Source organism: Liolophura sinensis, unplaced genomic scaffold (assembly GCF_032854445.1).
Source record: "Liolophura sinensis isolate JHLJ2023 unplaced genomic scaffold, CUHK_Ljap_v2 scaffold_20, whole genome shotgun sequence".
Classification (NCBI taxonomy): domain Eukaryota; kingdom Metazoa; phylum Mollusca; class Polyplacophora; order Chitonida; family Chitonidae; genus Liolophura; species Liolophura sinensis.
In genome coordinates this window covers 199,793-222,255 of record NW_027017959.1, presented here as the reverse complement: position 1 = coordinate 222,255, position 22,463 = coordinate 199,793, and the positions used below count along the sequence as shown (strand labels likewise).

The 22,463-nt window shown below is 41.5% G+C and overlaps 1 protein-coding gene across 1 annotated transcript; it reads left to right on the top strand.

The window, feature by feature from the left end:
* Nucleotides 1-2,799: 2,799 nt before the first annotated feature.
* Nucleotides 2,800-18,716, top strand: LOC135481321 (uncharacterized). The gene is made up of 5 exons (XM_064761160.1): nt 2,800-2,902; nt 16,543-16,679; nt 16,796-16,962; nt 17,075-17,212; nt 18,212-18,716. The coding sequence occupies exons 1-5, from the start codon at nt 2,800-2,802 to the stop codon at nt 18,714-18,716; spliced, it is 1,050 nt and encodes a 349-aa protein (XP_064617230.1).
* The last annotated feature ends 3,747 nt before the right edge of the window (nt 18,717-22,463 follow it).

The window sequence follows — 22,463 nt, the reverse complement described above, 5'->3', positions numbered from 1 at the left end:
TAACCGACGTTATTGATTCGTAGGACGGACAATATGGGGCGACTGTACCCGACAATCACGGATGAAGACTCCTTGCCGATGATTACGGATGACCACCCCTTGGCCCCGACCGCGCCGACGATTATGGTTTAAAACCCCTTGACCCCGACCGCGCCGCCGGAGGGCGTGGCGCACGCCCATCGCCTGCAGTATATCAGCGAAATACAGAGGCAGCTTGAATCTGAGCGAGATCTCCGCCAGGCCTTGTACAAAAAGTACCGGCGTGGTGTCTTGGCCACCTAAACCCTTGATTCAGCCATGCTCACGGCCGGTTTGGGACTAGGCGTTGCTGGCGTGGGGCTACTCACAACAATAATTGCAACCCCGATGTCTTGGCCATGGAAGCTGCGGCCCTAGCTTGCGGTGTCTTAAATGTCGCCGGAAAATTCATTAGCCGCCGGCTTCACGCAAAGTCCAAGAAACATAACGATGTACGGCTGTTGGCTGAGGCCAAACTTAACAGCATCCGTGCGCAGGTATCTACGGCATTATCGGATGGTGTTATTTCAGACGTAGAGTTCAAGGAAATCGTTCAGGAGCTCAAGAACTACTCTGATCTGAAGCAGGAGATACGCGCCAAGTCTCATAAGGTATTCAACGCCGTAGAGATCGATGAAAGCACGAAAAAACAGCTTATAGATCGCGGCCGAAAACTAGCTCGGCAAGAGCTGAAAAACGCTCTTTCCGAATGATGTTCTGGGGAGGTGCCCAGGGGGAACTTGTTTGGAACCAGGGCAACCCCCATGCTATGTCTCAAGAGCCCCGGGAGTAAAAAAAATCTGCCCAGTGTGGGGCTCGAACCCACGGTCCAAAAAAGCAAAAGGCCTGGTTTATAGCTCAACCTGTTACCAATTAATCACCACCCTAACGGCGGGCTCCAGATTTTCGCGCTAGCGACCCACCGTTAGGGGGGTTAATTGGCGCTGACACATCCCACCACCATTAGGCCATCTACAACACCCCAATACACCCCCAATTCTGGGAGGGGGGGGGCCAGAACCTATAGTGTGTATACTACTGCAGATGACCCTGAAATTGTTCGTAGAAGAAATACTATGAGCGTAAAATTCGAGAATTATCTCACCTGAAACCAGGTAATCAGGTCAAGACTGGAGACTACAAAAGCAACCAGTGGTCAGTACGAGGTGCAGTGCGTGAAAATATCTCTCCAATAGCGTATACCGTAGACAGCGGGCAGGGAGACTTGCTAGGTGAAAACTGCGTTGGCACCTGATCTGCTAAAATAGTGTTTTTATACAGCGGATGCATTTGGCTTAGATGCTGGGTGTAGCATTTATTGAAGCAATGAAGAGTTTTTTTGTGAGAGAAATAAACTTAAAGATTTATAGCGCCGCGTCTCTCACCCATCCCATGGTGCTGGAATGAAATCCTTTCTGTAAGTAACCATCAGAAAGTGAGACGGGTATTCCCCGCCCCCCACGATAAGTTGCAGATTTCGCTCAAACTAGAGCAGTTTAATCTTAGAGTTGACCTTCAGACACCTGGACATTGGTGACCAGATTAGGTAAAGAGAGCGCTCAAGATTCAGGTAAATTACCAGGTATTGCAGTACGCTATGTAGTGGTTTATCATGAGCTACTTAACGTAAGGATGGGCAGCATTCCAAATATTTTATTGTGTTTGTGAACTCAAAGGCGTCATGGCTATCCTCTGCACATGTAAAGAAAAATTTCGAATTTTAACTGCTTTGGTTTTTTTCTTATCTGAGGTTTTTGTTTTATTTTTTTATGTTCTCATTATCATATCGAAAACCTTAACGGCCTGATGTTATTAACCATGTTATCGCCACGATATGACTGAAATATTGCCGATGTGGCGTTTAGCCATAATCATTCATTCATTCTAAAGGAAAAGAGTTTACTGTAATGGCAAACACCATGGCGGAGAACCAACTCGTTGGGTCAGCTACGATGTAGGGCTAATCCATATTCACTCATTCGGGGTAAGTCTGAATAAATAGACCCGTATACTGTAAGGTTCAATAAAGAAAGATGTTGGTCTACCCAATATTGCCAAAATATTACGTGTTTTAATAATATTTCATTCTCTTTCAATGGCGAATCTTTAAACATCTCTTAAGTCCATCTATTATTTCGATATAGTCCTGATCTTTACCATGGGTAATGCCTTCGAAGTAGTTACGTAGACTGGCAGACAGCAGTATGTTGACTTGATGAAATCGGCCTGTTTTATGAAACAGTCCAGCAAAATATTACACAACATCTTTATTTATTTGGTGGCGTGCTCAAAAATATTTTACTTACGCCGAGACAGCCAGCATTATGGTGGGAGTAAACTTGACCCAGCCATGGGAAAACCGATAACCACCCGCAACTAGCCGCAGACCTTCCCACCTACGGCCAGTGAGAAAGCCCGACACCAGTAGGTAGGCTGGAATGAATGAATTATTATGGCACGTCACATCGGTAATATTTCAGCCATGTCGTGGCGAGAACAAGTTGAAAACACAAGGCGGTAAATGCCTTCCGATTTGGTAATAACATAAAAGAAGAACAGAAATGGTGGAACATGTTGAAAAACCCGAAGTTACAGTTCGAAAACAACCATGTTTTTACAATAGTTCATGTGGTAAACTGTATATGTATACATCATGTTATCTATATATAACAACAATAAAAATATATTTTCTGATTTTGCCCCTCAAATATTTTATGACAGCATCGCTAGTGTTGCCGTAAAATAAATCCTATATAGAGCTGTGTAGAATCTGTGCCGAACATGGAAAAAGCGTACGCAATCAATCAGGATATGTTTGATGCCGTTTTGGACATTACATCCAGCACACTCGGGGGCAATGATCCCATCGAGAATAAGATTGTGAGTTAGTCGAAATAGATGGGATAGATATAAATCCTGTTCTGCCTACATATTTCGTGGCCTTCCCCGTTTTTTACACACTACTGGTGAAGATTTTCATAAAGCCATGACATGTTGAAGATTCCCCCGCTGTCTTTCTCCCGCCCACCGCGGAGTGCTGGGGTGCTAACAAAGGCGGTGCCTACCTTCACTAGAAAATACATCGTTTACCGACCGAAAACGTGACATTCGACCTGCATTATCTAAATGACCGTCACTCATTCTAGTGTCGTAATTCAAGATATAGTATATTTTATTCTCCCTACCGACTAGAATTATTGGAACGGTTTGAACTACGAAAGGCACGATGTGACCAGAAAGTCGGGCGAACTGGGCCCATCCGACTTCCCGTCTCTATTCAAGTAAGAACAAATGTAGAGTGGGCGTGAGTTACAAGATCAGCACACCCTTAGCCGTCAGGATCCCATTATTTTCAAATGGGGGTCGCAAAAAAACACCGGCAAAGTTGATGCTCCCTGGTTACCTCGCACATAAACCGAGGAGATGTGGGCTTATCATATTCACCAGGGCCCACGCGGTAGAGCTCTAGGATAGTCTCCTTTAACGACAAGTTGCCTAGAGGGATGAGGTCCTATTACTTCCACCCCGTAAATCCAGAGCTGCGACTGGGAGTTCCATTCTGGGCGAGTTCAATGTTTTATAAGGGTTCTTTATTTGAAATGGTTAATACAGCGACAAGGTTGTGATCTACATTTTAGTGGGAAAATTTAGATTTGTTAAGTGCCTCGCATTTGTCAAGTAAGGCTAATAATATTAAAATTTCATCGTTCTTGTGGCCAGTGATCATGTGGCCAAATGCCAGTCCAGTTTCGTTGCGGGCCACTTGTTTTTCACAAATATAGTGTGTACTTCATATGTGGAAATGTTTGACACATCAAAAAAGCAAGACTTATGTAGAGCGAGCTTGTCGAGCCCGGGAATTACCTAAGATTGCGTACTGAGTACATACATACCTAACCTCACTCTTTATATTATACAGTGTGTCCCATAAGTCGTGCACCATCCTGATTTTCATTTTATTCTGTGTTTCAGATTTTAATACTCATTTTCATTTTTGTTCTCTCTTTCAGAGTTAATTATCGCCAATAAACTAACAGTACAAAAAAGAGTTGAATTGATTTTTATGTTTGGAAGAGATGGGGCAACACATCGCTCTGTAGCTCAAGCATTCAACCTCAACCTGGATAGTGCGCAACTTCTGGGACACTGTATAAAGGCAATGACATCGTTAACTACAGCATAAAACAATATTAAAACAAGGGAAATGACCATTTCATTTTGCAAAACACTGTTAAGCGGTATATAGCCGAATTTTAATACCAGTTGTAAGAAAAAGCACATTTAAATAAAAAGTTATGGAGATAAGGAAGTTAGAACACTAACATTTCATATATCGATTTTTGTTATTTGCGTACACTTGTACATACAGGATGATAAAATAACCATATATTGCAAGATTAACTTCTCCCAATTCATTCCAGTGAAATTGCTTTATTATGATCCATTAACACTGTATTTCTTGTGGTTCATTGGAGTCGGAGATTTTAATTATTTTTTTTAGGTCTATAAACATCCATTAACTAATATCAGTATAAAGACTTTATTACACCTATAACAGTTTATTTCCTGAAAATATAAACCGCCTAATACACAGCACAAATCTTTCTGGATTTATTGCGCCGTTGAAATGTTTAATGTCAGCAGTCACAAGGTGAAGATGTAGCTGCAAAATTCAATGGCCATCGCAATATTATACCTATGAACTGTTAAGTGATATGGATTAATGTGTGAACTGCATAAATTGTCATATATATAGTTAAATGTGTCTAAAATAAATGAATGATTATGGATTATCGCCACATCGACAATATTTCAACCGTGTTAATTCATTTTGTGTAACTGCAAAATATTTTTTCAGGTAGAATGCTTGTTGGTGACGAGATAGGATATCTCCCCCTCTCTTTCTCCATGGATGTGTGTACTTGACCACACATACGTCTAACATGTACTAGAGACGGTAACTTCCATTAAACACAGGTTTGTGTTTTTCAGCAGATAGAATTTCTTTCACATCTATCAAAGCTTGGCTTTCATGTGGTACCTTGCAAAAGGGGGCGACAGTAAATGGTGGTGAAAGAGAATGAACTCATTTCCTGATGGTTAAGGAAGAGATAAAGGTTTTCGTTACTAATGTTACCTTCATGATAATAAGTTCTTGTTGTTAGGATTGTAGGGGGGGTGGCTCCGTGGCTCAGTAGGTTAGCGCACTAGCGCAGCGTAATGACCCAGGAGTCTCTCACCAATGCGGTCGCTGTGAGTTCAAGTCCAGCTTCCTCTCCGGCCGTAAGTGGGAAGATCTGCCAGCAACCTGCGGGTGGTCGTGGGTTTTCCCCCGAGCTGTGCCCGGTTTCCACCCACCAAAATGCTGGCTGCCGTCGTATAAGTGAAATATTCTTGAGTACGGCGTAAAACACCAATCAAAAAAACAAAATAAATAAATTAGGATTGTAGGTGGTTACCAGTGGTAAAATATTTTTGTGTTAGTTGGTTTATTGGAGCAATTGCTTAATTCACTGATGGACTGAGACATAGCTTTCCTTATCCCCTAATAAAGAATGAATGAATGATTAAGGCTTAACGCCACGTCGGCAATATTTCGGCCATATCATGACGAGAACAAGGTGAAAACACGAGACGGTTAAGGCTTTCGAAATGATAGTGAGAACATCAAAACTAAAACAAAAAGTTCAGACATGTTTAAAATCAGATATGAAAAAAGCCGAAGCAGTTAAAACTCCAAAACCAGCATATTTAAAAACTGCAAGTCACATACACCCTGCCAAAGGCGACAAATATATTTAAGAATATTAGACTTCACGTCAGTATAAGGGATTTTACCTTTTGATATGGATTTATTAAGTGCAACCTTTGCAACATCGCGACCTCTTTTAATTAGCTTTCTATGTAAAGCTTTCCAGTATTAGTGGATTTTTAAACTTATGCTGTATTGCCAAAAGGCAAGAGAGCGAGTCACTGCATATCATTGCCCTCTGGGCACGCCCAGAAGAAACATATGACAGAAATATTGCCCTGGCCTCTGCAGAAAAGATAGAAGAGAAGTGACCCGTTGTTCTAAGCCAGCTGAAGCCGCAACCCTGTCCCTATCTTTGACCCATCAGTATATATATATTTGTAATCTGGATAATTAGCCTTGATTTGAACAAAGCCTTCCTTAATAATAAGAGGATTTGTATTTAATTTATTATCTTTACGTAGATCGAATATCAATTCAGGTTGTGGAAGAAGCCATGGAGGAGACTCCGGAGAAGAAGCCGGAGCTATGTCCCCAAGTTCAAAGTTGGCTTCCACAACATGGTCCCGTATACGAACACCGAACGAAAGGATCTTGTTGGGATATTTAGTATACTTGTCTACACATAATGGATTAAAAACACAGTCGTAGGCAGACTTTCAGCTTTCTGGTGTATTGAAGGCTCAGTTTTATACGCCTGTGATGTATAGAAGGCTGATTAGCCTCTACGTATAAACCCTCTACTGATGAGTTTCTAAAAGCACCAAGGCTAACTATACACCGTCTAGACATTGATGCTCTACCTAAAGTTAAACAGGTTCTGAAGGATCCCAGTGTGCAAGAAACACTCGCTGACCTTCATAGTAAATTTGTCATCACTGTAGCAGACAAGGCTCCTAACAGTGTCATCTTTATTTGCAAGAATTATTATTATCAAATTCTTGTTCAAGAGCTATGTGCATCTACAACGACATCCTCGTATTCTGCTACTACAGGTACTCTAGAGGAACTATTTAACAAACACAAAACCTTTCTTAAAGAAAGACGCATAAATATACCTACCCGTCACACAGAAATACCACAACTTTACTGGATTCCTAAAATGCATAAATCCCCATACAAGGCTCGATTTATTGCAGGTTCAAGAAGCTGTACCACCAAACTCTTGTCAACCCTACTTACGAGAGCCTTAAAAGAAGTAAAGTCATTTTGGAACAAGTATTGTTGTGCCATAACAAAAAATTCAGGTGTCAACTGCATGTGGATTCTTAACAACTCCAAACGTCTTACAGAACTCGATGATCATATGCATATACCGTACAAAAACGAATTCACATGGGATTTTTCTACTCTCTATACTACGATTCCTCACAAAGATCTTACTGAAAGAATATCGCCGTTAATTGTCCCGGTATTTACTAAAACAGGTCACCGTTACATTAACGTCAGAAGGAATAAGGCTTTCTTTAGTTCTACTCTTTATAAAGGTTACCACTCATCGGATGTTACATTATGTATTGAATTACTTGAATTTCTCATTAATAACATCTATGTGAAATTCGGAGACACCATTTACCAACAGTGCATAGGTATTCCAATGGGTACCAATTGTGCGCCTCTTTTGGCAGGCCTATAGCTGTTTTCATATGAATACGACTATATGCAGCAATTACTTAAAGGTAATATCCTTAAAGCTCGATCGTTTTCATTTACCAAACGGTATATTGATGATCTACTGGCATTAAATAATCCCCACATTGCTGAAGCGGTGAAGGAAATCTATCCGCCTTCATTGGATTTAAACAAGACAACAGATAGTCCTGATGGTACATCTTATTTGGATCTATATCTGTACAAAGACGTACAAGGTCTCCTTTCACGCCGTCTTTACGACAAAAGGGATAATTTCAGTGCTGATATTGTAAATTATCCTTATTTAGATAGCAATATACCAAAGGGTCCTGCATATGGCGTATACATATCTCGCCTTGTAGCATTTGTCAGGTCTTGAGTTAATTGTGATCACTTTAATCTGCGTCACAAGTTGCTAGTTCAAAAACTAGTTTGTCAAGGATACTCCATCAAACGCCTTCATTCTAAGTTTCTCAAATTTTAAAATAAGTATAACACTCTCGTTGGCAGGTATGGACAGAGCGTTCAGAATGTCTGGCGATCTGCATTGTGATCAACCACATAGACGGCGCCTTTAACCCCATGTAAATATCTATCACGTACATGGTATTCAACAACATAGATGGCGCCTCTTGTTGCATGAGATTTTTACATATTAACGGGAAAGACATAATCTTCCGTTACTTTTGAATCATAATCTGATCGGTTGGGGTCTGTAACGCTCGTCATTTTCAAACTGTATCTAATACCGCTTAACCTGGGGCTAGGGGCCGTAAAGGTAGCCATGCTAATTACATCAGCATGATGCCTTTATGAACAGTTGCAATTAAAGCGCGACTGAGATAATTGTTTAGCTCTTATTTGACATGGAACTCATTTACGGACTAGGGATTTGAACTTTCATATGGAATTCATGCATGGAATATTTATTTTCTGCCCGGCATCATTGAAAACTGATGACCGCTTCTCTCTTGTGTGTTACCGGCTTTATTTCTAATTTGTATAATTTCTTACATACCTTTGTCTTCGGGAGTTAGTGTTAAACGTTGTTGTGGAAATGGATCTTGCGATTATCGACTTGGAACGCCCTTTACGGACTACGAATGATATAGGAATGTCGGACTTGACGCTTATATTCAGACCTTGGTGATGAACTGGATCCAACATCGGTGCAAGAAACGACTTTAATTAAACTCTGTCAAAAAAGAAACTCAACCCCGGTATTTTACAGATTTTAATATTTAGTTTTAGGATGGCACAACTATTTTCTTATTGAAGACAGAAGTCAGAAATTTGGCAGAATAATAATCAAGATGATCATGTTTAAAACTGTCTTTTCAAAAGTCATCTCACAGACACCAGTTGCTCACCAGGGGGCGTCTTCCTCAGTATCTCGTATGACCACCACGAGCTGCAATCACTGCACGGCATCTCCTTGGACAAGAACGGATAAGACGCCGGATTCTCTCCTGGGGAATGGCCCTCCACTTCTCCTGTAACGCAACGGCGAGCTGTTGAAGCGTCTGTGGCGGTGGCTGACGTTGACGCACGTGTCGATCCAGAGTATCCCACAGGTGTTCAATAGGGTTGAGGTCTGGTGATTTAGAGGGCCACGGCAAGACATTGACGTTGAAATCCTGCAGAAAGTTCATTGTTGCACGGGCAGTATGAGGCCTGGCGTTGGCCTGTTGAAAAAGCTGTGTCTGTCGCTCAATAATCGGGAGAAGGTGAGGCTGTAACACGTGGTTGATGAAACGTTGGGCTGTCAGGTTCCCTGGAACGATCACCAAGTCTGATTTCTGGTTGTACGAGATGGCTCCCCAAACCATAACACTTTCTCCGCCAAATCTGTCCACCTGCCGGACGCAGATGGGCGCAAAGCGTTCATGACGTCTCCTATACACACGCTGTCTTCCGTCGTGACGTGTCAAAAGAAAACGGGATTCATCAGAAAACCAGATGCGCCTCCAGTTTTGTAAAGTCCATATCCTTACGTTGTTGTACCACCTGAGTCGTAGGCGTCGATGTAAGGGGCGTAGTACAGGTCCAACAACTGGTCTACAGGCACGTAAATGCGCTTCTTTCAGACGGTTCCTAATCCACTCTCCTCAAACCTGGTATTTTTGTGGCAGTCACGGTTGGTTACGCAGGTGAAGGAACTGGATGTACCGATCTTGAAGTGGGGTCGTGATTCTTGACCTTCCACTTCTCGGGCGATCGTTGGTCGAATTAAAGTTGTTGTAACGGCTACAAAGTCGGGATATCGTTGTTTTGTGAACATTAAGGTGTGGTGCAATAGTACCAAAACTTTCTCCGGCTTGAAGACGACCAATGGCGATATTTCGGTCGGCAGCACCGACTGCCTTTCGTCGACGAATATATGAATAAAATTTGAAAGCACACGGGTTTTGTATACACTCCCACACTATAACTGCCATTGACATGATTTGCATGTGAATGGTTCTGTGTGCGACGTCAACAGGGTCAGTCCATGAGTTGTGACGTCATAACCAATAAAATACACTTAGGTGAGAAAAGGCAGTTGTTTGGATGGTAATCTTCATTACAAACCTGTATAATTTCATAAATTACACTTGGCTAAAATTAAGTTTGGATACAATAACTTTATTCCAACGAATTTTTGATATCCGAGGACAGGGGTTGCGTTTCTTTTTTGACAGAGTTTACGTTATCAGGACCACAAGCAGTATCGTGGGCCTTTCTCAATACAGTTTTGAATTCCTCGATATTAAAAAGACAATTATAATCTTCTAAATAAAAGGGCAATTTAACTTTCTCCTTCTGGGTTTTAATATTTTGGAATTCTTTAGTATAATTCTCATCAGAAGGTTTATGGGAAATTGTCTCAGCTAGTTTATTAGCTATATCGGACGGACAGGTATATACATTATCTCCATCTTTCAAAAGCTGGATTTTGCGTTATTATTTTTGCCCTTACCCTTCTGCACCATGCTCCAGACTTTACGCATGGGAGTTTTTGACGTAATGCCCGAAACAAAGTTCCGCCAACAAGATCGTCTCTTGGACTTGAGTAATCGACGAGCCTTAGCTCGAAAAATATGAACCTCGTTTAAATTATTATCACTAGTATTATAGGAAAATGGCCACTTCCGCAAAGATTGTCATCCACCTTCCAAGCAAAATCAAGCAGAAGTGACGGATCTGTGATAGTGAGATCGATAGCAGAATAAGCGCCATTGCCCTGATGTAAATAGGTCTTAGAACCATCATTGAAATAACAGTTCCTTCTTCGATAAGAAGTCTCCCACTATCTTGCCCTTTTTATTTATGTTATTACTTCCCCATAAGGGGTTATGGGAATTAAAATCTTCCATAATTATAAACGGTTTTCCAGTTGTTCTTTTAAATTATGTAACTGCAAAGCTGACCAAGAAATCTGATAAACCTGAACCTAATGACAGCATCAAGTCAAAAAACAAATCCCAAAGTAATAACAATAAAACTAATAAACCGTGTGGCCCAACAGAGCGTCCCTCTAAGGCCACTAGGGACCCAATCCAAACTTTTAATAAGTTTGGATCGTTGGAGGACGTTGGTCCTTCAACATCAGATGCGGAGGTGGTAGTTACATCACCCGCACTAGGGAGATCTTTCAGCCGTTCTCCTAGGAAGGGTCGTCCTCGATTCAAACATAAAGATAAATCCCCTATACGCCTTCCTCCATAATGTCTTCTTTAGACAAATTTATACAGTGGAATTGTCGAGGTCTTAAGGTAAATTTTATTAAAATAACACAGCTTGTTCAATGATTAACTCTTATTGCCCTGTGTCTTCAGGAAACTCACCTGAAGACATCTGACAAAGATAAGACAACTCCTAAAAATTACTCATTATACTTACTTACTCAAATGAAGAAGAGCGAACTGCACGCGGCTCCTCGATCTTCGTCAATAATAATATTATTCACAGCCCTGTTGCTCTGGATACAGAACTTCAGGCTGCGGCCGTTCGTGTCTCATTGTCTGAAACAATCACATTGTGTTCAGTGTATATTCCCTCGAACATTTTTTTGTCAGCATTCCAGTTACATAATTTAAAAGAACAGTTGCCAAAACCTTTCATACTTATGGGATATCTTAATTCCCATAACCCCGTATGGCGCAGTAATATCATCAATAAAAAAAGCAAGATAGTGGAAGACTTCTTATTTAAGGAGGAACTGTGTTATTTCAATGATGGTTCTAATACTTATTTACATCCAGGTAATGGCGCATATTCTGCTATCGATCTCACTATCACAGATCCATCACTTCTTTCGGATTTTTCTTGGAAGGTGCATGATGATCTTTGTGGTAGCGACCATTCTCCTATAATCCCAGAACATATCACTTGTAATTCTTAGAACGTGTAGCTAGGTGGAAATTCGATAAAGCAGATTGGATTACATATGAGAGGTTTTGTGAGGCTGATATCACCTCAGAGGTTTTCAATGGAGCAGATGATCCTTTATTAAAAATTTAATGAGCTTTTTTTAGAAGCGGCTGTCAGACCTATCTCGACAAGTCCAAAATCCAAGAGTAAACCCTGGTACGACAATGACTGTCGTAAAGCCATAAAGGATCGGAAAAAGGCTGAACGAAGATTTAATCATTGTCATACTGATAATCATTTAAACCAGGTTCGTAATTATAGAGCTAAAGCTCGTCGATTACTCAAGTCCAAGAGACAATCTTGTTGGCAGAACTTTGTTTTGGGCATTACGTCAAAAACACCCATGCGTAAGGTCTGGAACATGGTTCAAAAAGTTAAGGGCAAGAATAATAATGCAGTCTAGCATTTAAAAGATGGAGATAATACATGTATATTAACCTCTCCGTCTGATATAGCCAATAAATTGGCTGAGACAATTTCCACAAAATTTTCTTCTGGAAATTATACTAAAGAATTTCAACGTATTAAAAACCAGAAGGAAAAAATTAAATTGCCCTTTTCTTGTAAAAATTTAGAAGATTATAATCGTCCTTTTAATATCGAGGAACTTACAACTGCATTAAAAAGGCCCACGATACTGCTTGTGGTCCTGATAACGTATATTATAAGTTTCTGAACCATTTACCACCTGAGCCACTGGAGACTCTCTTGGACTTGCTTAGTGATATTTGGATAACTGGTAATTTTCCACCGTCATGGAGGGAGGCGTGTATTATCCCGGTTCCCAAACGGGTAAGGATCGTACTGATCCAAATAATTACCGTCCCATAGCTTTTACTGTCTGTGTCTGTAAAACTATGGAAGGGATGATTAATGATAGACTTGTTTGGTTTCTTAAAACCAACAAGCTTTTATCTAATATTCAATGTGGTTTTCGTCAAGGTCAATCTACTTAAGATCACTTTGTTCGATTTGAAACTTTTATTCGTGATGGTTTTGTTAATAGTGAACATGTGGTGTCCATAATTTTTTGACCTTGGAAAGGCCTACGACACCACATGGAAATATGGTATTTTAAAAGACCTCGCAGATATAGGTCTTAAAGGTCGATTACCAATATTTATATCACAATTTTTATCCGATCGTCAGTTTAAGGTACGGGTGGGATCCAATCTTTTTGACCATCGGGCACCGAGGGTTCTTTATACGTGGATGATTTCCATATATGCTACCGAGCTAAGAATATGAATAATATCGAACGTCAGTTGCAGCTTTGTCTCACGAAAATAGAGAGATGGGCAACTAAAAACGGTTTTAGATTTTCAACGTCTAAAACCGTCGGTATGCATTTTTGCAACAAACGGCAACTTCATATTGAATCCGAGCTTAAGTTTTGTGGTGAACAGGTTAAAATGTTTGCATAAAGTAAATTTTTAGTTATAATATTTGATAGTAAGCTGTCTTTTATACCTCATGTAAAAATGCTTAAGGCTAAATGTACAAAGGCTCTCGATATAATTAAGGTTGTGTCTAGCACCGATTGAGGTGCTGACCGATCAGTTTTTCTTAATTTATATCGTTCTCTGGTGAGGTCTAAATTGGACTATGGATCCATCATTTACGGTTGTATATTAAAATGTTGGATCCTGTTCATCACCAAGGTTTGAGGCTCAGACTTGGTGCTTTTAGAACCTCACCAGTAGAAAGTTTATACGTGGAGGCAAATGAGCCTTCTTTATAAACCGTCGTATAAAACTCAGCCTTCAATATGCTACTAAGCTTAAAGCACGTCTAACAAACCCTGTCTACGACTGTGTTTTCAATCCATTATATGTAGACAAATATACTAAATGTCCTAACAAGATCCCTTCGTTCGGTCTTCGCATACCGGACCATATTGTGAGTGCTAACTTCAAGCTGGAGGATATAGCTCCGGTGTCTTTTCCGGAATCTCTTCCATGGATTCTTCCACAGCCTAAACTAATATTTGATCTACGTAAATATAATAAATCAAATACAAATCCTCTTATAATTCAGCAAACTTTTGCTGAAATCAAGGCTGATTATATGGATTATAAATTTATATATACTGACGGGTCAAAGGACGGGGACTGGGTTACGGCTGCGGCTGTCTTAGAGCAGCGGGTCACTTGTCTTTGTCTGCCACTTTCATCTTCTATTTTTTCTGCAGAGGCCATGGCTATACTCCTGGCCTTATCATATGTTTTCTCTGGGCATGCCCAGAGGGCAGTGATATGCAGCGACTCACTGTCTTCCCTTTTGGCAATTCAGAATAATAAATTTAAAAATCCATGGATACTTGAGATCATAGCGAAACACCGAAAAGTAATTAAAAGAGGTAAAGATATTACATTCTGTTGGATACCAAGTCACACTGGTATCCATGGAAACACAGTCGTGGACAGGGAAGCGAAAGCTGCCCTGTATAAACCTGTATCTCGGGTTAAAATCCCTTATACTGACGTGAAGTCTAGTATTCTTAAATATATTCGTCGCCTTTGGCAGGGTGAATGGGACTTGCAGATCCACAATAAACTGCATGCCATTCACCCGGCCATTGGCTACAATGTCTATACTTGTCAAATATATCGCAGAGACCAAGTAGTTTTAACGAGGTGTCGTGTTGGGCATTCTCATCTGACACACAATATCATCTTAGATGGGAGCAGTGCTCCCGAGTGTGTTGGATGTGATGCATAATATAGCATCAAACATATCTTGGTTGACTCTAGACTTTGCCCATGTTAGGCAAACGTTCTACACAGTGAACTCTATATATGACTTATTTGACATGCTGGCGATGTTGTCATAAAATATTTGAAGGCCATTGGCCTATATCATAAAATATAAATTTCAATTGTCTGAAATATTTATAGACAAAAGTTATATACATACAGCTTTCTAGATACACTATTTTTAAATATGCTGGTTTTCGAGTTTTAACTGTTTTGGTTTTTTCTTATCTGATTTTAAACATATCTACTTTTTGTTTGAATTTTGATGTTCTCACTATCATTTCGAAAACCTTAACCGCCTCATGTTTTCACCTTGTTCTCGCCACGATATGGCTGAAATATTGCCGATCTGGCGTTAAGCCATAATCATTCATGTATTCATTTATTCAGATTTTTCGCCACTATTTACTGTTTTTATTTGTTGTGCTGAAGTAGTCTGGGTTGAACAAGTGCTTTGGGCAGGTTGAACCGAAAGTTTGACAGAAGCGGTACTAGGTTTGTCGTTTCCAATGGGCTAAGTCAATGAAGTTAGAGTAGCAACAAATACTACTCGCTTCACCACATTGGCGAACGAAGTATGCAGAGAGGTCTTAGAGGATGAGACCAAACTTCCTGATAAGATATTTTGTTTTTAATTTTGAGGTTGATTATCTGCTTTTCTTAATGGAACATTGGAGAGTCTCTAGAGGAGGCCATGTGATTTCCACCGCAATTGCAGGACCTAACTGTGCTGCTGCAGTTGAAACCACCATGACCTTCACTGCTGCACCGGAATGAAACCAGTTTATTTCTACATTGGCCCTTACCATTACCAAACTTTTGGCAAGTGAAGCAACGTATAGGATTAGGGATGTATAAAGCCGCATAAACCCCATACGGGCCAATGTAGATATATGGCGGAAGGAAGGAAGTATTGAATGTCAAAAGATATGCATTTAGTGTAATGATATTGCCAGATTTCTTCATGGGGAAGCGTTTCACTCTGGCAACACCCTATGATTTTAATTCCTCGCCGATTTCCTCTTTGGAGAAGTCAATAATATCAGCATCCCTATCTCAGGGAATTGTCAGGGGATGCGTAAAGGAGTGTATCGGAAATTTTATTCAATGACAGTAGATTTTTAGATTGTTGCCTCCGAAACATTCAACAAGAATGTCTCCGGATCTCAGGCCGGCTTTTGTTCACTGTTGAGAGAACAATAAAAGCCGGCCAGCTGTCTTGTTAATTATCGAGTCAGATAACTGAGGGTGTTTTTATCAACACCCGGCGACGAAGTCGGCTGAGAGGAATATCGGTTAGATAAATTGGGAACATTTGCAGAAATTTTTAATCGCATATATATGTATAAAGTTCACCCCATATGTTCCTCACCCACCACGGAGTGCCAACAAGGGCGATGTCTGAACCTGGGGATACCCAGCAGGAAAGACACCAAGGACTCCATATGAGGTATACTCGAACAGATTGATTTATACCAAAGGTTAAATTCAAGCTGCATGAGCCACCGCTCCGCACATAGTAAAGCAAACGAAATTTGAGAAAAAATATTTACCCTCTAAATGGCGTGAGATGTTAACGGGATATTGGGACCACGCAGAGGCAAGACGTGGCCAAGCCGATTGATTGGACCGGGCCCACCCGACCTCCCGTCTCTCTTCAAGTAAGGGCCAAAGTGGCGCGTTAGGCAGGGATTCCATGTGTACGTAGTGCGTGATGCGTAAAGCGTAGTACGTAATGCGTATTTAACACTTTGTAGTAAAACAGTAGAAGTGATTTCATGTACGCGTAATGCGTAAAGCGTGATGCGTAGCGCGTAGTACGTATTCTCTGGAACGCTAGCAGGAGAGTCCGAATACACAATACGCGTGTATACGGAGACAAGAAGTGGGGAATCCCCAGGGGGTTTCAGATCAGCAGGCCACGTGTTTTTTGCACATGAGTTGTAGAAATGCATCGCAACTTCATTTCAGATTCAATTCTTGAGAAGCTTATCGAACTTGTCAGGCAAAATCCACCGCTTTATGATGTTTCAAGGAAGGACTATAAAGATGCACTTAAAAACACCAACATTTGGGCCAGCATTGCTGCCACGCTTCAAGAACATGGAGCCAAAAAGGAAAACACAGGTATAAGCTATATCCAAACATATTTTTTTTATTGTTTTCACATACTTGAATTATATGCAGTTGATACATTTATGCATGTAACATACTTTTTTTCCAGTTAATAGGTGATTTCAGGAAAACGAGATGGAGAACACTGCGAGATACGTTTGTGCGGAAAAAGAGAGAAATGAAATTAAAGAGAAGTGGATCTTGCGCTGCTAATGGGAAAAGATGGAAGTTCATGGACATCATGCAGTTCCTAGATGGCTTCACAGAGGAACATAGGTACAATTTTAATCAGAGAAGATAATGCACATTCTGCTTATTGTAATTATATCTACCATTATGTTGATGTGCGGGAAAATATTTAACGTCATATTATAATTCTTTTCTCCAGCACCGAAAGCAACTTGGATGTTGAGTCTCAAGAAACCGAAGACAACAAGCCTGAGGATTCTCCTCATGGTTCTGGCGACAGTGATGAAGACGAATTCAGCGACTCTGGATTTCCAGATGAGGAAGACAGGTCTTCAAGGTTTGTGGTATATTATTCTGTAAACTGTCCTCTTTGAATATACTGTCCTTGCCATGGCAGACAGTTAACAGAAAAGTATTCTGTGAAGATTTCTCGTATTCGACCTGCATCGATTGCAGGCCTATGTCCAAATCGTCTGAGGTTCTGGAGACCTTCACATGTTGCCTCTTCTTCGCATGCTTGTTGTAGTACATAAATCTGTGCAGGAGTACTCTGTTGCTGTAACAGATGTGTGTAAGACGCATGTTGCTTTGACAACAGGTTTAGCTTTTGAAGGATTTGTGGCAATTTTGGTGTGATATACCCTCCAACGACAAGCAAGAATCCCAAAAGCACTTTCTACAATGCGACGAGCTCTGCTTAATCTGTAGTTAAATATCCTCTGGTCAGCTGTGCAGTTCTTTCCGGGAAATGGTCTAAGGAGGTTTTTTGTAGAGGGAAGGCTTCATCTCCTACGATTACATAGGGCACATGTCCAAGGTGCTGTGCATCTGGAAGTGGAGTATCGGGAGGCAAGTTTAACTTTCCTTCCGCTAGTGTTTTCGGAAGACTTGAATGAGCAAAAATACCCCCATCACAGTTTCGTCCATAAGACCCTATGTCTGTAGATAAACTGGAGATTGGCATCAGCTAGTGCCAATAAAACCATAGAGAATGTGTTTTTGTAATTGTAATACAAAGATCCAGTATTATCTGGCGCTTTCATAACAACGTGCTTGCCGTCAATGGCCCCTATCAGATTAGGGAAATTCCACGTGTGTTGGAAGTTTTCTGCAATTACCCTCCACTCGTTGCTCTTTTTGGGTGGTACCAAGTACAAATCCTTCATTTTGTCCCAAATTACGTCACAGACCTCTGCAACAATATTTGCGACAGTTGTTGCACCGAGACGAAAACTATATGCCAGTGATCTAAACGTTTCTCCTGTTGCCATATATCTGTAAGAAAAGCAAATATTTTAAATGTTATAAATTTCAGTACTTTATTTATGTTTTGCAGCATCAGCGTACTACCAAAGAGTGCATCAACCAGGCCATCTCTCGCGGTTCACTCTACATCTTTATCTACAAGGACATCGTCTCCATCCCCTTCTTTTACAACATCGTCTACTCCAAGAACAAGCACACAGAGGAACAGAGAGAAAAGAAACAGCGATGATACTGGCATTGAAAAAGCTATCATTGATCTTTGTACCAGTACTAAGCAGAGGCGGGAAAATCCCACGCAAACAAAGGATGAGGATGAATCGTTCTTACAATCCTTTTACTATAGACTAAAAAATCTACCCAAAGATATTAAGGGAGTAGTGCAGCTTCAGATGGCGCAGATATTCTTTAATGCAGAAAATACACATCTTCCCCCGCAACCAATCATGCCTCTGCCTCGACAGTATGCTCAGTCCTCACATACCCACACGAACCCACCCCTTCCTGTATACCGAGAGTACTCCAGTAACATGGCGGGATCTGACATTGTGGCCATGGCTATGCAAGAACTCAATTAATTTGTTCAAGTGACTTTTCGAATCAACACTGATAAACTGACAATGGACCAAGTATGTTCATTGGGATATTTTTATTTTCGAATCAACACTGATAAACTGACAATGGACCAGGTATGTTCATTGAGATATTTTTATTTTCGAATCAACACTGATAAACTCACAAAGGACCGGGTATGTTCATTGTGATAATTTTCTTTTGATAATTTCATTTAATTTCATGCTAGTTTTTGTCAGAATGAGTGTTTATTTTATATTTCTCATAGTAATAAAAGAATGGTTTACAAAAAATACCAGTTCCTGTATACTTGTCTTTTATTTACCTCAAACAAACTGCCAGCCGTTCCTTTGGATCAATTGCTTTTCTGGTCATGCCTTTTTTTCCCAGGCTTGGTCCAATCAAAAACAATACATGTTGCTCTTTAGTTAAACGAAAATATCGTTGAAATTGTTCTGAGTCAAGCTCTAAGTCCTTCATGAGACGATGATAACATCCAAACTGTTCTCGTCCTCTTAGTATATCGTGAATCCACCATCTATGTCTTCTCTTTTCCTTCTTTTTCTTTAAATAACAATACACTAATCCAACAATTAGCACAACATCTTCGTCAATCTCAAGTTCTCTGTGAAGACTCTTGCACTTCGACATGGCCATTTCTGTCTTGTGCAAAAAAGGTCAAACTGGATAAAAATGCGCACTATATACGTCACTCACGCTGCAGTCACGTACACATGGAAAATGACAACACGCCTCATGCTTTACGCAACACGCATTACGTAACACGCATTGCGTGCGAATACGTACACATGGAATCCCGGCCTTAGGCGTGAGGATCTCGCAAGATAACACACCCTCAGCCACCAGGATCCCGTCCTCGGAGATTACGGGTCGCAACCCACGGTAAACCCCCGTTGCCTCAGACAACCGAGAAGACAGGAGCCTATTATATTCACCGGGCTCACACAGGAGAGCTCTAGGTTAGGCGTTTTTTACGACTAGCTTGCCTAAAGGGCTGAGGTCCTATTCTTATCACCTCAGAAACCCCAGGGGGCCTTATGAAGAAGATCTGGTTGGTACACCTTAGAGATTACGGTAGCTTTAGCAAAGCCGTTCATTACGAACAATGGGGTCTTCTACACTGACACAGATTCGTCCCGCTAGTGTATATGGAATATACATGGAAATGGGATTTTTCCATGTATGCCTAGCGTGGTTGGAGTTAAAGTGAAGATAAAGTTGAGTGCCTGTAGGTTTCACAAAAATGTCTGTAATTACAGTTCCTCTTCATTGTTGGACTAGGATATGTTAGACTGACATCTAGCGTTAATAAAAATTTCGAACGCAGGGCATTGAGTATATTGTTGAGAGATTCAATATCGCCATCACGAAGACGAAACAATCGTCCAAGTGTCGGCGCGATTTTCCTTATAATTTTCTAAAATTATCTCCATAGGTGTCACAAAACCTAATCTGTAAGTAACCCCATCCCCGTGGCGTCTCTGGTGAAAATAATAGGACCTCAGCCCTCTGGGCAAGCTTGTCGTAGAGGGCGACCCCGTGTGTGCCCGGTGAATATAATGGGCTCACATCCTCTCGGTTGTGTAGGGGAAGCGGGCCGTAATATACGAGGACGGCATCCTGGTGGCTGAGCGCGTGTTGGCCTTGCGAGATCCTCACGCCCAACATGTCACTTTGGTCCTTACTTGGGGAGAGACGGAAGGTCGGATGGGCCCGGTCCGATCAATCGGCTTGGTCATGTCTTGCCTGTGCGTGGTCCCAATTGCTTCAATAACAGCACATCATTTAGCGAACAAATGTTATTTCTGAAATATCGTTTGCGGGAGTACGCTTTGAGGCAGTGGCTCATGGGTCAATCGAGTAGATTGAATTTAACCTTTGGTATAAATCAATCTGTTGGAGTATACCTCATATGAAATCCTTGGTGTCTCTCCTGCTGGGTATTCCCAGGTTCAGGCATCGCCCTTGTTGGCACTCCGTGATGAGTGGGGAACATATGGGGTGAAATATATATGCACATACCACGTCTGCCGTACAATTTCCTTCAAATGTGTCTAATATATCTGATAGATTTTCCTCTCAGCCGACTTTGTCTTCAAGTGGTGATAAAAAGAGGAAGTTATCTGACTCACTGGATGATGAACAGAGCAGTTGGCCGGCTTTCATTGTTCTCTCAACTAAGAGTGAACAAAAGCCGGCTTCAAAAAATCATGCGTTTCTTCTGCAAATGGCTCTTCTGGGCACAGCTGGAACGTTAACAAACGTAGATCTGGAGACATTCTCATTGAATGTTTCCGGCAACAACAGTAAAAAAATTTACTTAAATTAAATTAAATACCTCACATATCTGTTTTCACGTCCCCTCACCATTCCCTGAACAGCTGTCGGGGAATCATTCGTTACAGGGATATAACTGACCTGTCTGAGGAAGAAATTTGCCAAGAACTAAATTCACAGGGTGTTACCAGAGTGAAACGCTTCGTTACGAAGAAATCTCGTCACCTCTTTAAACTTAATACATACCTGCTTACCTTTAACACTACCTCCCTTCCGTCTCGTATCCACGTTGGCCCGTATAGGGTTAATGTGCATTTATATATCCCCAATCCTGCACGTTGTTTTAATTGCCAAAGATTTGGTCATGGCAAGGGACAATGTAAGAACGAACTCATTTGCTTCAGATGCGGCAGTAATGGGCATGATGGTTTCAACTGCAGCAACACACTTAACTGTTGCAACTGCAGTGGAAATCACATGGCCTTCTAAAGGGACTGTCCGCTTTTCGTTATGGAAAAGCAAATTAATGCCACTGTATCGTGCTTTTGGAACCTCACCAGTGGAGGGTTTGTGCGTGGAGGCTGATGGGCCTTCTTTATATAACCGGCGTATGGAACTTGGCCTTCGGTGTGCTACAAAGCTTAAAGCACATCCAACAAAGCCTGCCTACGACTGTGTTTTCAATCCATTATATGTAGACAAACATACTGAATGTCCTAACAAGATCCCTTCGTTCGGTCTTCGCATACGGGACCATATTGTGGGAGCTAACATCAAGCTGGGGGATATAGCTCCGGTGTCTTTTCCGGAGTCTCCTCCATGACTCCTTCCATATACGAAGTCACACTGGTATCCATGGAAACACAGTCCTGGACAGGGAAGCTAAAACTGCCCTATATAAACCTGCGTTCGGATGAGCTGGGCGCCGCACCGACAAGGTAGACACCTTTGAGCTGAAGGATTTGGGCCAGAGAGCGAAAGATGCCTCTGATGCTGTCCACAAAATGGAAACAAGCCTCACAGATAGAGACATCGAGCGTGCCCTTGAAACGATGCTCTACTCACCGGCCAAACATTGAGAAATACGGGTGTCGGACAAGGCTCTGCAGACTATGCGGCGTGAATTCACGAGTAACCTCGCCAAGATGTCAAAGGCCGACGAAGACATAGCTAGGCAAAATCGGAAACAAGGGGAGGCAGAAGATAAATTCCCTCGGCGCCGAATCCCAGAACGGCTACGTAACTTGAGGTCGCCTCTTCGACGCGGTCCCAGATCAACCGCATCAAGGAGACCATTAATCGCATCCTACACGAAGACACCACGCTGGGCGGCTGAATCCGCACACTCCCCCGGAAGCAAGGGATCACCGTCATCTCTTTCCTCACGGCCCTTGGCATGGTGATCTCGACGCTGGTGTTAGCTCTGGTCATCGCTGTAGGTGGACTGTTGCTCG